Source organism: Mugil cephalus, chromosome 7 (assembly GCF_022458985.1).
Source record: "Mugil cephalus isolate CIBA_MC_2020 chromosome 7, CIBA_Mcephalus_1.1, whole genome shotgun sequence".
In the NCBI taxonomy this organism is placed as follows: domain Eukaryota; kingdom Metazoa; phylum Chordata; class Actinopteri; order Mugiliformes; family Mugilidae; genus Mugil; species Mugil cephalus.
In genome coordinates, this window is record NC_061776.1 from 26,265,473 (window position 1) to 26,283,699 (window position 18,227).

At 43.0% G+C, this 18,227-nt stretch overlaps 1 protein-coding gene across 1 annotated transcript in view; it reads left to right on the forward strand.

The window, feature by feature from the left end:
• Nucleotides 1–18,227, forward strand: part of chd7 (chromodomain helicase DNA binding protein 7) — a 61,264-nt gene that overhangs the window by 15,681 nt on the left and 27,356 nt on the right. Inside the window, exons 3-7 of the mRNA XM_047588495.1 lie at nucleotides 89–423; nucleotides 4,620–5,101; nucleotides 14,842–14,986; nucleotides 16,840–16,965; nucleotides 17,350–17,415. Of these exons, the coding sequence (XP_047444451.1) occupies nucleotides 89–423; nucleotides 4,620–5,101; nucleotides 14,842–14,986; nucleotides 16,840–16,965; nucleotides 17,350–17,415 (1,154 nt within the window). The remainder of the gene's footprint in view (nucleotides 1–88; nucleotides 424–4,619; nucleotides 5,102–14,841; nucleotides 14,987–16,839; nucleotides 16,966–17,349; nucleotides 17,416–18,227) is intronic.

Here is an 18,227-nt window from a genome sequence, read left to right on the forward strand (position 1 = left end):
GAGAGTCTATTAAGAAACACATTGTCTTCATACATTGAGTGCTGATGCTCTATTCCTCACTTCTCTTTCGCTTCATCTCTTTGTCCAGGGCCTCATGAAGCCCCAGTCAACCAGGGGGGAGACCAGCGTCTGCTCCATGCCCAGCAGCAGGCCTCTCGAAGTGGGCAGCCCATGCAGACTGCTGCCATGGGTTTCCAGGGTCCGCCTGTTGGTCAACATGGAGCCCCTGTCCCAAACCAGGGCTTAGCACCGCCTGCCCAGAACACTCAGACGCAGCATCCACATCTGCCCCCACACCCTCACCACCTGCAGAGCACGCCCCCTCCCCCCAACCAAGCCTCCCACCCATGGGCACCTCCGGCTCCCGCTTCCCACTCGCTCTCCTCACCCCCCCTCACCCCACAGAAAGTGCCTCACGTACAGGTGAGTCTTCGTCAAACAAATGCTTTGATGTGGTCGCAATGCTGTGTGTGTGTGAGAAAGATCAAGACTATGTGCATTTGTTTTCTTGTGTGGGTGTATTTCATGTGAATGTTTATTTTTCATGTGGGTGGGGGAATGTGTGTGTTTAGAGTGTAGGGGAAGTGTGCTGTGTGCGTGTGTATTTGTGCATAAATGTGTGTGTACATGACATTTGAGAACACAGCGGTGCATTGGGCACTGGTACTGTGGGGTTTTGTGTGTTCACGTCGGTGTGTGTTTTTTGCCTTCTGTGTCTTTTGCTGTCGACCTTATGTGTGGTTGCATTTCCGTGTGTGTGTGGGGGGTGGGGGTGGGAATGGATTTTTGCAGCTGTTTGTTTCCTGTGAGCTGCGTATCCTGAGACACGTGTGTAGCACATACAGGCGCGCACACACACACACGCACATCGGCGCCACCAGCATAATCTCTCCTCCCTCTTGCTCCCACTCTCCCCCCCTATGTAGAGGAAACCTCCCTTCCTGTCTCTCCCTCCTCCCCGTCTCCTCTCTTTCCGCCCTCTTTCAGCTTGTCTGTCTGTTTGTCTTATCCATTTCAGGGGTGAAATATTTAAGTTAATGGTGTATTGCTAAATGTACAGAAAGTATAGAAACAAATGTAATAGCGAGGAGAAAAAAAGCAGTGGGGTGATTAAGAGTTTAGGGGAGGGTAAAAACAATTGGTGCAAATAAGTGGGAAAACAAGCAAAGATCTAAAGAGATGGAGACCAGGATCTCTAAAAGAAGAGGAAGAAGTGTGAGCCGGTAGGAAGATGTTGGTCGTTGTCAATGGCAGCCACCATGTTTGTGTGTGTAGCATTGCTGCTGCTGCCTGTGTCACGTGTACTCGCCTTCCATTAGCTTGTTTTGTTGCTCAAAGACCCCATTCTCCACTGACCCATTCACACACAATAGCAGCCCTATGGCCACACACACACACACACACACACAGATCTGGTCCCCTTTTTCTCTTCACACTGCCCCCCTCCACTCACCCACTGCTCCCCACCTCCAAGCCTGTGTTGCTGTGTTCCGTGGTTGACATTTCAGCCGTCACACTTAATTTATCCAGCACTCCTGACCTAGATGCCAGGTTGACTGGTGAGCCCTTCTCCTCGCCTGGGCGCGCTGCATGCGCTGTCCTGACTTTAGCTGCAGGCCCAGCAGCCCCCGTCATTACACACACACACGTGTGGTCAGGAATGGGATGGCAAATGTACCTTGGGAAAAAGGGTAGCCTCAACTAAAGGGGTACTTCAAGTGGTGTGTGTGGATAGTCTGTGGCACAGGGCTGGAGTTCTCTCTGCCCGATGATGCACTTGTTAGAAAGAGCCACATGCACACACACCAAGCTGGTCAGTCAGTCATGATGACTGTATGTCTGGTACTCTAAGCTCCATCTGTTCACTAAGCATGGTTATTACACATGCACACACACACATGCACGCCCGCCTTCGTCAGCAGCTCAAGGTCACAGCTCTGGCAGAGTGCTGTGCTGTGACCTTTATTCTACATCTCACACACACTATGTTGCGTGCAGCTCTCTAGTTGACATATAACATGCCTGTCTCGCCCCTCCCCCTACTAATGCACACAGCCAGCAAGCTTCCGAAGCATCTAGTGCACCAAGGTTCTGCAGCTTCTAGGAAATGCTTCTCTAATGTTTGGTTGTTTCCTCCATACGTGTGCACAACTATTGGCTAATTAAGCCACAGCAAATTAGACAACATGACAAGATGACATGAATTATACCAGAGAGATGACACAAATGATTCTCCTCTGTAAATCTCAGCTGTTTTGTCTTGGTGTTGGTGTTAATCTTGAGCTTAAAAGTTTTCAATTTGACCTTGTGCCTTTTGAAAAATTATCCATATATTAATTATTTGCAAACAAAGGCAAAAAAATGTTGTATTCTTTGCTAAGCGCCAGACATTATTTAGGACACATGATTGTTTTGGTTCAGTTTATGAATTCATGAAAATGAAGTCTGGACCCTCTGCATTGCCATTTCTGTCTAAAACATGATGGACCAAAGCCACTGTGTACAGAAAATATCAAGCAGGAAGTCTGTCTAATTTGCACACAGTGAACTTCTGCAACATTAGAGAATGAAATTAACATATCACAAAACAGGAATCCAAGGTTTTTACTTTAGTAAAATGGCTAGAATGTAATGCTTATCGAATAGTTTCTTATAACAGAATGCGTAAGCAGTAGGAAGTAGCAGAACAAACACAAACCATTGATGGCAGCTGTCAGGGATGGCTGTACAGTTAAATGTATAGAGCAAGATGAGAAGCTGAGCCCTGAGAACAGGGTTTCTTTTCGCTCCATCCTTTGGGAGTCTTAAGTGTATCTACCCGGTAGATTTTAACCCTTCATACCACTCTTGTTCCAGTTGTCCCTCCCTCCATCAGCTTCCTGAGCCCCGTCTTTCACCTCCATCCTCCCTCCATCAGCTCAGAGATGAAACTGAACACTCTGCGTCTCCTTCTGGCCTGTCATATTACAGTTACATTCAGCCTCTGTGTTTGCTTTTACAGGTCTTGAATTAAATGTAACTGGAGAATAAAATACTACAACCTTTTGCACGTAGAGGTTGATGGTGTATCAGTAGAGGACAAAGAAATCTTCAGTTGCTAATGACGAATTCGGTGAAGTACTAGTGAACACAACAGCAAGCTAAATTCACCCTGCAGAACACTGAACCTGACGCAGCACTCAAGCTGCCGTGTGTATTTGTGTGATTGTTTGTGTACATATTGTGTGTCTCCATTGTCATTCGTGTGATTGATTATCTAGGAAGCTTGGCAGGAGGACAGATTTATCTCTTGGCACCACACAGCCCCCCCATATTTGTGTGTCTAAATGGCTCAGTTTGCGTGTGTGTCAGCAGGTGTTTGTGTGCGTGTGTGCAGAGGTTTGCGTGGTGTGTGACCTTGCAGTGCAGTTGTTCGATGTGTGTGTACATTAGCATTCTCCTGATGGTAGTGGACTTTCAGTGATAGCACCCAAACTCTTTCCTTCTCCATGTTATCCAGGGCCAAGTGTGTGTGTTTGTGTGTTTGTGTGTGTCTACAAAAAGGAGTTGCTGCTGTGGCATTTTGCTGTAAGCTTGCTGATCCTCACACACACCTGAATGACACTCTGACACACGTGTGTGCTATAAATGTGCATGCACGCACACACACACACACACACACTCAAAAGCACCCACTCTCGCATGACACACACACACACTCCCTCGCTATGCCTTTTTGAAGTATGGAGATAATTTATTCGTGTCATGATGCCTGATTTCCCATCTGCTACTGGGACCCTAAGCAGCTGGAGAGAGAGAAAGGGGAGGGAGGGAAGGATGGAAGAGAGGGAGAGGGAGGAGAGGCAGCTGGAGAGGCTCCCAACAGCTGGTAACCAGTTTCCTGTCACAGAAAGCTTACTTGGGAGCAAAGAGAAGGAGAGGAGGGAGATGGAGCAAGGAGATGGTACTTAGTCTGCAGGAGAGAAAATGAGGAGGAAAAATTAGGTGTCTGTCAGTTTGTTTACTAAGGTTAGCCTGCTGGAGGCAGGAGGGAGGCAGAAACTGTAGCAACAGGGAGTCATGAAGAGGGAGGAGGTGATGCGTGCATGGATGGATCCCTTTCCCCTCTCTGCTCTGTGGTCCGCCATTACTGATAAATTTAACCCCCACCCTGCAGAAAATCTATCATTATGACTGACAGGCTGGTACAGACAAACCATTGTTGGTTGAAGCAAAACATCCACAAATGTGTGTTGTGGCCTGACCTATTTATTTTGTAGCTGAAACGATTAATTAGTCATATGAAAATAAATCGGCAATAGCAGTGCTTATTTTTTAAATGAAGGATTTACAATTGAATCCTGTTCGTAGTCAGAAAGAAATATTTAGTAATAGATCTAGATAGATATAATATGAACTGAACAAGATAAATAACCAGTAGATAAATAAAAAAAATAATAATTTTCGTTTTTTTTCTGCACTGCTAAATAGTGAATGCATGCTACATCTGTGCATGCACACGTTGATATGTCCCTGGTCAGTGCAATAGGTTAAATATATTCTTTATTATTTCTCTATTAACATCATATTTGAGTAATTTATGAGTTGTTTAATGACAATTATGTCTTTCTCCACTCCAGCATTCCCCTACTGACCCGTCAGGTGATGCCTCAATGATGGTTCCTGACAGGCCAACGGTTGGTGCCGGTGCCCCCGGCCAGCCTATCAGCACAGAGAAGCCCAGTGACCAGGAGACCAAGCCAAAAAAGAAAAAGAAGAAGAAAGCTAAAGTATTGGATGGAGAGGAAGACGATGGAGGAAAGACAGTGGCGAGAGAAGGAGAGGAAGAAATCAATTCTGAATTTCCTGGAACAGGAAGTGATACAGTTGAACATGTTGGTGGCACAGGAATGGTAGAGGGAAGTTCACCACCAGTGGAGGAGAAGAAAAAGCGGAAAAAGAAACCAAAGGAGAAGGCAGAGGGCAAGGAGCCCAAAGAACCCAAGACCCCGAAGACACCCAAAACGCCCAAAACACCCAAGACCCCCAAAGAGCCCAAGGAACCTAAGGAGAAAAAAGCCAAGAGCTCCACACCCAAGACCAAGACTCCCAAGAAAACCAGGTAGGAACAGTATTTTATAAGTGACATTGTGTACGTTGTTGCCGTTCACTTAAGTGTCAGTGAACAAAAACCTAAACAAAATACTAAACATAGTATGTCAGCTACAATGGAAAAAGAATAACCTCCTCGTTGGCTGGTGTCCATGGTAATCATATGTAATATCAAGAGTCCACAAGACATTTTGCACTATTAACCACACAAGAGAAAGTGTGATGTTTTCACTTCCCCATATAAATAAATGGAAACGGAAATTTCACCATCTTAGGTAGAGGTACATTTTCTTTTACATATCACAAGAGAAAAAGTCTAAACGTTTATATTCTAAACAAAATGATATATTATTTAGGAGTCACAACGAGACTGTATATACAATGAACACAAGCTTTCTCCCAAGACACACAGTAGGCCTATCACTCACACCACCAACTGGGGGGCACAAAAGGGTCACAACCTCACAACTGTGTATCCCACACTATTCATATGAGTGAGTTTGTTCTCATAAGGTTAGTTAAGCATGGAGCATGGGCTGTTTGACAGACAGATCTGTGGTCCATCACGTTTTCCTCTGTAGATACTTATCAACTGTCACGGTAGGTTTCAGTCCCTAGCTTGTCACATAACCCACCGGAAATACTACTTACACTATTTTTGGCTCGGTTTAAAAATACAAAGCAGTTTTGATAGGCTTGATTTAGGGGGGACTTACAAGCTGAGTGTATTGGATAAATGGTTGTGATGGCCAGCAGGGGTGATGAACACATTCAGGTATTCTCCAGGAGATGTTTGGAGGTGCTTTCAGACTCCATGACTTCTGACAACTGCTGGAGAAAGTATTTTTGGTTGGTCCACACTGGATGAATTAGGCAGAATACTACAGAGTACAACCGTGGAGGTCAATGTTTTAAAAAAAAAAAAAAAAGCAAAGAAAAAAATACGTGTGCGTACTGGTAAAATGTAAACAACATGTCTTAATGCGTTTTTAGTTCTCCTTAGCGACTGCCTACAATTGCATGGTCTGAAACTGCCTCATGGCACTGGGTGCAACAGCTCACTGATGTGTTATGTACAACAATAGAGCTCTATGGAAAGGAGCGTTGTATCAGAGATTTCAATTCACTTGTCAGTAAAATGCAATCATTGTTGCTTTGGTTCTGTCACAGTATTTGGTAGATACTGTGTTCCTATCCCTTTAAAACGTACAGCTGTTAAACCACTTCTTCCATCTAGAAATTACTGTCGATATTCCATATCATGCATGTCACTATGCAAGGACAACGGTGCCTCGTGTTTAAACTTCCTAAGCAACCTTTAAAGCTTGTTGGGACTATCAGTGCATCGCAGTTTTTGTCTTGATCACCTTCGGGTGACTCTCGTCCTTTCTGACCTATCACTTCTCACTCTTCTGGGCAGCACCGGTCCTACTTTTTCTGAAACTGTAGTGTTCCATGTCTGTTGATGTGGATGCTTTTTCAATGTGTCAGATCAGAGGAGTTATACGGAGACAAAGAGGTGAAGGCATTTATGCATGAGACTCAGCGGTGGCTTCATTGTAAAGGTGGAAACTTGATCTGACTGAGGAATGTGTCAGGACGGCCCCCATCTCTCTCTCTCTCTCTCTCTCTCTCTCTCTCTCTCTCTCTCTCTCTCTATGTGCCTCTTTTATCCCAAGGAAGAGGCAGGGCCAAAGCAGCAGGCAGGGGTCAACACTGGGGGAGGTGTGTGCGTATCCATGCACCAACCACTAGAAAATAGTCAGGGCGGGGAACTGAGGAGAGGCAGTGTGTGCGTGTGCGTGAGCATGTGTTGGGGGAGGGGTCGTTGGTAATCTTTGTGGCAGAAAATGGCGTCTAATGATAATGAAGACCATGCTGCTGACCACTACACAGCCACAACTCTGTGTGTAAGGGCAGAGGAAATGTGGGGGTGGGGAGTCCATTCTCAGGCCCTTATGTGATTTTGTGTGTGTGTGTGTGTGTGTGTGTGTGTTGGTAAACTAGCCCTTATCTGTTGTCAGGCTTTCCTCCATCTTGAGTGGCGGCCTGGAGCTCCCAGGTTAATTTAGCATAATAATGGCTGCTGGCCATTCACTGCTACTCTAAAATGGTGGACCTCTGCAATCACCCAACTATCTTCTTTTATTCTTTTTTCCTCCTTTTCCTCCCTCCTCCTTTCATCTTTTCCTTTGCACCACCTCCCACATCTCCCCCTCTTCAAGAAAAGGACTGAGGAGTGGAGTTAAGTTGAGCATGTAAGCAAGGCAACATTAAATCTCTAAAATATATTTGAATGAAGTTGGCTTGTTTTTATCATCTTCATTAGGCATTGTTCATCTCAAATCAAACAGTATGTCTCTAGGCTATGACATTAAGTAACATGACACAAGTTCCTTCCTAAATGTTGCACAGTGATGCTGTTATGTTTTTAATATTGTGCCTTGGTATACATTCGACATTTAACAAGTCCACGACAAGTACTTTTAAAAGCTTTTTTTCTAGAGTAAAATCTCATCCAGGCCAAATGGCACACAAGTTCCATTGCATTTTGGGGTTGGTATGAGGTTTCCACTAGTGGGTGGAGGAAAAAAAACCCCAGAGCTTAAGAAAATTCCTTGTGGCTCATACCATACTACAGTTTGTTTTTATCCTTCACTGTATTTGCATCTTTAATGAACAAACAAACCACCACAGAGCAGACAGAATCCTTCACCTGATCAATGAACCAGGAACCATGTCTTTGTATTCACAGGGTTTTGGCATTGTATGAATGAATGAAACTTTATTCTGGTCTGCATCAGAGATCTTCATACAATCACAAACATACAAGAAAGAAAGAAAGAATGGCTGACTTAAAAAGGGTTTCGGCTGAAGCAAATCTTATAAATGCTGAACCCTGTCACAAGTTATACGCTGGTGGTTAGAACATTTCTGAAGAAACTGAGCACCAATACAAGTTCTTGGAAATTTAGTAACGATACTTTTACAAAATTGTAACGTGCACGCTCTTCTTGCGTGTGCTGCATTGCAACACCCTCCAATTGTGTGACATGAATGGGTGCAGACCTGGTGTGGCGTAACTCTTGTAGGATAATATATTATCTAAATTATCATTGGGGCTTGTAAGGGCTTGTTACGTTAATTCCTGCAGTTTTAAGTTAAATTTACAAAATGCTTGATGCAAATTGCACCAGTTGGGTTTGGGGGCTGAACTTGTTCACCACAAATTATTTTTTGACTGAGTGGGCCCATCTTAATGAGCAAAAAAAAAAAAAAAAAAAATGGAAATATCAGTTCACTACTAGTGGGTTCAGCTGTCCAGGACAGAACACAAAGAATCAGATGGCTTACTTGTCCAGTCAGCTCACTCCTTTCCTTTGACCTTGCCTTCTCTCTTCATCCTTTTTTTTTTTTTCCACTCGCTCGCTCACACTCCCTCTCTCTATCTACCTCTCTCAGAGGAAGCACATCTATAAATAACACAGCTCTCAGCTGCCACACCCTTCCCTCAGTGTGTGTGGAGGGGTGATTTGTTTGCAATACACACAAAGACGTCAGACATGCATGCGAGTACCTTGCTAGGTGCGTGTCTGCAGATGTGGCTGCAAATACAGAACTTTGTGAACACACAGAGAAAATGTGTGTGTTGCCTTCTGGCCTTTGGTGTGTTTTTTCGAGGGGGGGCACTGGGAGCTGGATGGGTGTGCGCGTATGATGGTTCAGTGGTATGACTCATCACAACAGCAGGTGTCTTTTATACCCCACCCTTCTTTGTTTTTGTCTTCCTCTTCAGTTTGTCACTACCCATATATTTTACTCCATTGCTCTGCTTCCTGGTTTCCTTTCATTTTGGGCCCCAGCTGGCTAGTATGCGTGAATGCCATGCTATAAACCCATGAGTATCCAGCAGAATGAATGAGGGGCATTGAGGAGGAAAAGGGAGGAGCTTATGCGTACACCTGGATAACCTTATATGGGAATGTCTAATATCATGATTGTCATTTTGGCCTTTTTGCACCCGAATTTTATCACAGTGTACTAGTATGATGATGATAATATGCATGCGTAATGAGTAAATCACTTTATTCCCTTCATGCCTACCTTATGCAACATGATTTTTCTACTGGTCTGTATTCTTTGAAGAAGAAGTTTTAGACTGAAATAATGAATGAATTGAATGAATGAAACATATCGGGTGAGGCTTTTGTTCCAAGTTATTTTATTAAGTTGTCAAATGAGAAACTGCCTCATTTTACAGTACCTTAATATTTCTTTGACCATTTCCTTACATCCTTTGGGGTTCCATGACATTGCAATATATGCATTCAGTTTGTTTAACACCTAGGGTGTTAAAAGTAACAGAAAAATAAAATTGACATTATTTACAGATGCATGTCATGGATAAAAAGTGACATCAAGCTTTGAGCCTCCTGTGGTGAATCTAAAAAAAATTAACCGGTCTAATTACAAAATGTAATTTAAAATCTTAAATTCATCTTAAATGTAAGAGGTTTAAAAGGCATGTCAGCTAACAAGCAAGCTTATTTAGTACGGCGATGGACTTCTAGATGACTGCAACCTGTGGTTTGCTTCCAGTTTCTTAAAGAGCAGACTTAGTCAATGAGGCAGATCCAGTCCAGCCACCACAAACTGTTGGAGATATGAAAGCAGAAGTATAGTTTACAGTAATTTACCTCATTACATATGAGTAGGTGTGTATTTCAGGTCTCAAGGGTCTGCCTGTTGTTTTAATGTCACAGCTGAATTGTAATGTTGAGATATAGTTATGCTAAGGTTGTATTCACACTAGGCTTGTTTAGTCCACTTGAAACAGACTTTTTCTCTGGTGCGGACCTTGTGGCTAGGTGTAAATACAAATCAGCGGACTCTGGCGTGGACCAAACAAGTAAATCGAGACCACCTCTGCAGCTGGGACTCGGTTCACTTGTTTGGTCCGCACCAGAGTCCATAACGAACCCCGATACGCTTCGTTTGTCCTGTGAACGCAATCCGAACCAAATGCTAAATCTGAGCTCCTTTTTGGATTCAACAGGCTTCTGTTGTTGTTGTTAAATGTGGGAATTTTCTGAAGAAGATTGCGGAAGTCATTGGTCGTTTCATTCATTCATTCATTTGTATTTTATACCAAGAATGAGCCGGGGGTCAACGATATATGGTCGGAGGAGAGCATATATCAGCTGCTTGACGCACAAAAATGCCGACGTCTACGGCCAAATCGTTGAGAGAATGTGTGAGGCAGGCATTACCCGAACTCCGAAATTCATTGACATGTCTTCTGTCAAACTAGTTTAAAAAAACAGTGGTCAAAATGCACATTTAGGTGTTCATTTCACTGCACTTTGTCTGTGTTGCACCTCTAATTTACTCCTAAATTGGCTAAAAGTCAGCTTTTTAAACAGGCTCGTAGCACTGCGAGCATATGAGGTACTGTTGTGAAGCGCTTTCTGAACTAGAAGTATGAACTAATTGAAAATTTAATCTGATATTTTGATATTATATGTGTTAATATGATTGTATGATATGTTTTGAATATGAGTAGATTTGGTTTTGGTACATAGTGATTTCCAATAAAAATATACAGGATTTTGCAATGTAAAGCTTTAAAGGCTGTTTTCTTTTGAGTCAGAAATCTCTACTTCAGTAGATTTACACATACCAAACTTTACAGATTTATTCCTAACTACATTCTGTAGGTATTTACATTCCAAACCTGATATATAACATTTTACTCCTAAATCTAATATGTTAACAAAATGAAATAAGTATTTTGAATCTCACTTTAGCCATTATTTTTTTCTGTTTCTTTTAATTTCTGTTCTGAAAATGTATGCAAATTACTGCATATTTAAGTAGACTCCTCATATATGAGTATAGATTCAGAAAACTTGTAATGCAAAAAAATATTATATTTATGCAAGTAATCAGCTGGAGAAGTTTCATGGTGATCTCCATTAGTTCACATTTTTACCCTATTGACCATAACTATACGGTACTCACACATATCTACCGTCCATTTGTATGTGTTGTGTCCACAATTTTGACTAACAAATGTATGTTGTCTTCTTTTGTATCTGGTGCAAAGTAGCGCTTTTGTAGTAAAAGCACAACTTGACAGAAATGAGTTAGTGGTGTGTTCTTGAAGAAGAAAGTTTGATGTGACAGGAGGAAAGAAAAGATGGACTGTGCTCATAGAGCTTGAGAGAGGTGATGGTGCGATTGAGAACTGAGGCCATGAAGAAGCTAGGAGGAAGAGAGGGGAGAAGGCAGCCAAGTGGAGAAAAGTGTGTGTGTGTATGTGTGTGGGGCCAGATGGCTCCAGCGTGTGGCGACCAGCCAGAGGAACAGGTGCAGGTCACATGACCAGCCGTTACCACGGAGATGGTGATTGCTCTTGGCGTGAGGATGAAAGGAGAAGGGCCCCAGGGACAGAGAGGGGGTGAGAGATGTAGAGAGAGTGGGGAGAGCGAGGGAGTGAGCAAGCAGGAGGGAGAGAGGCACAGAGGAGGAGAGGGATCTAGTCATATACACTAGCAGTCAAAAGTTTGGACACACCTTCTCATTTGATGGTTTTTCTTAATTTTCACGACTATTTACATTGTAGAGTCCCACTGAAGGCATCAAAAATATGAATGAACACATATGGAATAATGTAGCAAACAAAAAAGTGTGAAATAACTCAAAACATGAGGCTCTTCAAAATATCCACCGCTTGCTTTGATTACTGCTTTAAACACTTGGCGTTCTCTTGATGAGCTTCAGGATGTAGTCGGGGTCTGAAATGGTTTTCCAACAGTCTAGAAGGAGTTCCCAGAGATGCTGGGCACTTGTTGGCCCCTTTGCCTTCACTGTGCGGTCCATCTCATCTCAAACCATGTGGATTGGGTTTAGGTCAGGTGACTGTGGAGGACGGGTCATCTCTCTCCTTCTTGGTCAAATAAACCCTACTCAGCCTGGAGGTGTGTTTGGGGTAATTGTACTGTTGAAAAATAAATGAAGGTCCAACTAACCAACGCAAACTGGATGGGATGGGATGTCGCTGCAGGATGCTGTGGTAGCCATGCTAATTCAGTGTGGCTTCAGTTTTGAATATCTCCCCAACAGTGTCACCAGCAAAGCACCGCTTGCACCATTACACCTCCTCCTCCTTGCTTCACGGTAGGGCTGAAGGATTTTGAAAAATAATCTAATTGTGTTTTTCCCACACAAAAAAGAAAGATTTTAACCTCTTTTCCAACAAAATGCAATGAATTATTTCGAAATATAATATAATAAAATAATATTAGATACATCATGAAATCGTCTTCCCCATAGTATGGGCCTACTTATGTGAATTAAATTAAGATGCGTGACTTGAAATAAATATTGCTGAACATTTTTCACCAACATTGGTCACCATACAGATAGGTACCATATCTTTCACAAGGACCTCCGTCATTGCCCGTGTGATTTCTAAGTGCTGTTTTGAATTACGCTCATGGTACTCCATTCACAAATCTGCCACTTCAAGGAGTGCCAGTAAATTTCTCAGAGCAGCAGCTGAACGGCTCAGGCCTTTAGTCGTGACGGTAAGGGCAGAATCACTCGGTATATTCCTCTCACAGTAACACCAACAGCAGCCAGTTTTTCCGTGTCATTTGACCGACCCGTCTTCTTTGGTCACCCATCATGCCGTTGCCCCGGCTCCGCAGAAGAATGCCTTATTTGTGTCGTTTTGAGTTTAAAACCGAAGTTAAAGTGAAATGTGGTTGAACGCAGAGAAGAGCAGCTCCTTCAGACTCATTGCACCATTTTATATTGCTAACATTATTAACATACTAAAAGGAAAAAAACAAAACGCAGACTTTCCAGTTGCCTGCGTCCACTATGTCTACCTCTCGAGCCCTGCCATGCTCTGCCTTGACGCTGAACAGCATCATCTTTTAAAAAACCAAAATAATTCCCGACAATCGACGTGATGTTCCTCTGTTGTGCCAGTAGTGTCAGTTTCAGACTGTTCAGTCAGCCTGACGCCATTTCAAACAAATTATGAGTTACTGTGCTATTCAGTCATGTGACCACAGTGTAATCGCGTCAAAAATTGATATAATTGCAAATTCAGTGAATCGTTCAGCCCTTCTTCACAGTAGGAATCATGCATGTAGAGACCATCCATTCATCTTCTCTGTGTTGCACAAAGACACGGCGGGTGGAATCAAACATCACAATTTTGGACTCATCAGACCAAAGCACAGATTTCCAGTGGTCTAATGTCCTTTCCTTGTGTTTCTCGGCCCAAACCACATCTCCTCTGCTCGTTGTTTTCCCCTTAGTAGTGGTTCCTTAGCAGCTATTGGACCATAAAGGTGTGATTCATGCAGTCTCCTCTGAACAGTTGATGTAGAGATGTGTCTGTGTAATACTCAAACTATTTGTGGTATTTATCTGGGCTCTAATCTGAGGTGCCGTTAACTTGTGATTTCTGAGGTTGGTGACTCAGATGAACTTATCCTCAGCTGTAGAAGTGACTCTTGGTCTTCCTTTCCTGGGGCGGTGCTCATGTAAGAAGAATCTCAGTGAGTTTAGCACCACGTTGGGCTCTTAAACACTACTGCATCTGTACTGCTGCCGGATGATACACATAACACATAAACCAGGACTTTCTATAAGTTTTCTTCATGTTTTCACATTTGTCTCAGATATGTGTTTAAAAAGTGGAAGTGGTAAGTGAGGTCAGGCTGTCATATTTACGTGGTAATACTCAATATTGAAACGAATGAAAGGACAGCCCGTGGTAATGGTTGTGTTGAAATAGGAAAAGTATATAATAAGCGGAGTTTAGTTGTTTTTATGGTTCAATGGATCAAGATTAACAGATTTGAGAGACTCCTCTGGAAATTGCCCATCATCTCCTTAAATTTAATTGCACGTCAGATGCCAATACTTTTCTCACTGTCATATGTATACGTCTACTTTTGTGGGTGTCAGTGCCACACTGAACAGTCCAGTGATGTATGTGGAAATGAGATCTTGAAGCCATGCTGTCCCCACATCGCAGTTGAATTGAGATGGGACTGTGTTCCGTGTTCCTGCGTGGTGGTTCCAGAAGGGAACATGCGTCTGTAGACCCTGTCTGAAAGTGGTATAAATGAGTTCTGAGAGGGAGGCTGTGTGAGAGACGGAGGAGGGGTGCTGAGTGTCCTCTCACCTCTGTGGTGTGAATGCACACACACTCACAGATAGAGCCAGCTCCTCTTTCTTTCCATGCCAGAGATTAGAGGAAGCCTGGGGGCCTCTCAACCCCTCCCCCCTCCTCTCTCTGGGGCCTCTCTCTCCCTCCCTCCCTCCCTCTTTCCGTCTGCCTGTCTCTCTCTCACTCCCTCCCTGTGCCCCCACCCCCACCCCCCTCTCTCTCTGGGCCCCCCTCTCTCTTCCTCTCTGTGCCCATCTCTCTCTCCCTCCCTCTGTCCATGCGCCTTCATGCAGTCTTTCATCATATTAACCCCCTGTGTGCCAGAGCCTGAGGCACACTAATGATTTCTAAATGGGTAAATCAAACATGGCGATCGCCCTGGGACAGACAGGGGCGCACACACATCCACACACACACACACAGAGACATGAATGTCTGGTACTCTGTTTAAAAAAAAAAAGAAAAAAATAGCCAACACTTTGAGGAATAGGTTTTGTTTAAGCCTTTTCCTTTTTCTCTATAGTGTAGTTTAAGATTTTTTCCCCCTCTTTCTGCAGCAGTAAAAAGGTGGAGTCAGACGGCGGAGCTAGTGCTGCTAAGAAAGATTCCAAGAGGAAGAGAGAGGAGTCAGTCAGCGATGATGTGGAGGTGAAGTCTCCACCCCCCTCTCCACCTGAAGATGATGATGATGATGGTGTACAGGTAGGATTCGCATCCAAGACAATAGGGATAGCATTGATTTGAACTAATTATCCTCACGTTCACTGTATTCTTTCTGTTTTCTATTAAGTTTCCTTAATATACCACTTTTTAACAAGTTCATGGCAGTCTCACATGTCCCATGAAAGAGTCTTTCATGATTCAAGTCATGTGAGAATAAAGATGAAGAAAAAGGATCTAAAGGCCTGATGAAATGTCAGTAAAGAAGGACTTATTTATGTTATAGTGCCACGTAAACTGGGTTTAAATCCGTCCTCAGAGATTCTACATTTTTTGAGTGTCCTCAGAAATTTCAATACAGCTCTGGCCTGTGAGCATATGGTCCGCTTGTTTTGGGGACATTGCCATGAAAAAGAAAACTAGTCAGTCATCTAGTCTGGGTCTTCAGCTGGCTGCTCCTGCCATCTGAAGAGCATTTGATGTGCTCTGCTGTGATTTTAGAGTTGGCAGAAGCGGCACCAGTGAAAAGAATTTAACAGGCGGACTGGGCAGATCGGCCTATAGGGATGGTGCTTATCCTGTTCAGATATCACAACGGAATGCAAACGCGAATGGTTCATTCATGCATTTTGATCTGTGGAGAGCAAAAAGTAGAGGGGTACTCTTTCCTCATGTTCTTAGGCCTCCCTGGTGTCCTGTAATTACGCTCCAGCACAAATGAAGTGGATGTTATATAATGTCACCTTTTAATTGGGAGGGAGACACAAATCAAGACTTGCAGTGGTTTTAACAAATTAATATCACATACTCTGTGATGCATTTATTAACTTATGTGTTTTCTTTATGCATTTTGGCTCTAGCATATGGAAGTGGAGCTATAAGCTAGGCTAGCTAAACATTGTGATCATTTGAGATTAGACTGTCCCACTTGTGGCAATAAGCATTGTTGATATATATACATAGATATACTGTTCATGTAGCAATAATAAATAGAAAATCTTGTTTCTTCAGTTGGATTTAGGATGTTATCGATAATTTCAAGGTTCCCATTCAAGGCCAGGGTTTTGGTACCCGTCCCTTCATTGAAAGTAGTAGGTGGCTTGGAATCCAGCACAACTCCCGAACATAGAGTCCGAGCCGTTACACTGCACCAGTGTGGTTTCAGGAAGCCCAGAAAAAGTGCAGACAGCCCTTAAACCTTAGCGATACCTCAGTGTCCTGGCCTGTACAGATGGGAGCCACTGAGCCAGTAGGCATCTGTTGTTTGTGTTGTAAACCTCCCTTGTTGACAGACAAAGCAGACAAGTCCCCTGTCAAGTTCACATCACGCACCTTCAGCAACTTTTCATCTTGTGCAGTTTTTCAAACTAATCCAAGAAGGATCTACATGTGGACTTTTTAAGTGGTGCTTTAATATTTAATATGTGGACTACAGCTCTTGGCTTTATCCCTTCTCAAATTCATTTTTATTTGCAAATATAACTGTGTGCATTTATCAAAGTAGAATCTGGCTATTGGTTGCCTTAAGATTCATGGCTCTAATTCAAAAAGGAAAGCACCGTTGTAGCTGTATGTTCTCTTAAACTTCATTTTTTTACACACTGTCTGATTATATGGCAACATAATCCAGCAAACTGGATAATGTTTTCTCCAAAGTCAATATGGATAACATACTGGGCCGTATTGAACTGAATAATGAAAATGAAGTCTGTTTCGTGGAAGAGGAAGGCCAGTGAATAAGCACACAACAACTTGATTAAGTATAAAGTAATATAGTATGCAGCATGTTTCTAATCAAAGTGTGTAATGAGTCATCTAGTGGTAATTTTTGGACAAGCTACTGAAATATCTCTGGTAAACAAAATTTAACGCCTTTCTTTCTCTGCCTCCTCCAGAAGCGCCGCTCTAGCCGTCAGGTTAAGAGGAAAAGGTACACGGAGGATCTGGAGTTTAAGATCTCTGAGGACGATGACAGCGGGGACGATTCACCAGCACCCAAATCCCCGACCTCACAACAACAGGTGCAGCCAGGGTTTCTGGTATTCATCTGTCTTGCATAAGAGTTCACAGTCATTAGATTATTATTTAACGTGTTGCATGTCTATCCGGGTATATTAATGAGTTGGATACAGCAGTTTAAAACATCTAGTCAATGTTTTGTTATTTAAAACAAATTTCCTCAGGCAAATTATTTGATGTTTAATGTTGGCTTATATGAAAACTTTATAAAATTAGTTTAGTTCCTTAAAGTAATCTACCTGCACTTTAATTCTAAAAAAAAATATATTTATAATTAAATTTTCCTTGAAATGTTTCTTTTACCCGAAGAAACTCTGTCTGTATCTGCTGATACCAACATCTGTGACAACCTTAATCGTATTCAGCATTTTGTGTTGCCTTTCCAGGATGTGGCTGAGGCTGAGGGGCCTGTTGTGGAGAAGATCATGGGCTTACGCAACTCCAAAAAACAGGTGAGACGCACAGACACACACTAAACACAGAGAGATTCACACAGGGAGAGATTGAACCAAGTCATGGTTTACGTCATCTGATTAGCCGCTCCACAGCTGGCCTAAGCTGATTATACACACACACACACACACACACACACACACATTGGGCTTAGACAGCATGTATTCACTTGGTAAGAAGAGACTATAGTTCTTGTATTTCAGTATTTGTGTGTGCCTGGAGCTCTGTGTGCTTCTGATTGACTGTCTGTGTGTGTGTTGGCTGGCTTTGTTTTATACGCCTTGTCTAAAGAAAGCTCATCCCTGAGCCAACGAATGCACGCACGTACAGTCACCAGCCAACTTTCCTTTGCTAGCCAGCTGCCAATGGGTTACCCCCCACCTACACACACGCACACACACACATGCTCTCTCTCTCTTCTTGCTCGCTCTCTCACAGCTCCATTCAGAGTTGACCTCGGGCTTGGCACACAGCCAAAACCACAATGCTAGCTACGCCAGACGCCAAGCTAGCGTTTCCTCAGGCAGCGTGTGTGTGTGATTGATGATTCATGGCATTACAGTAGTAGTAACATGGTGTGCGTGTGCATGCTACAGCTGCAGCAGTACTGCTGAATGAAAGTGGATGGCCTTGCTTGAAAGAGCTACTGTTGGGGTATTTCCCTGTTTACATACACGCTGAATATATGGACAAAACACTGCAAATACACTAGTTATACAGATTTGAAGAAGAATTTGTTCCAAATTTTCCTAGTAAAAACCATTAAAACTTTTATCTTAGTGAGTCTTCCGCAGTTTCATTCAATTTTGGG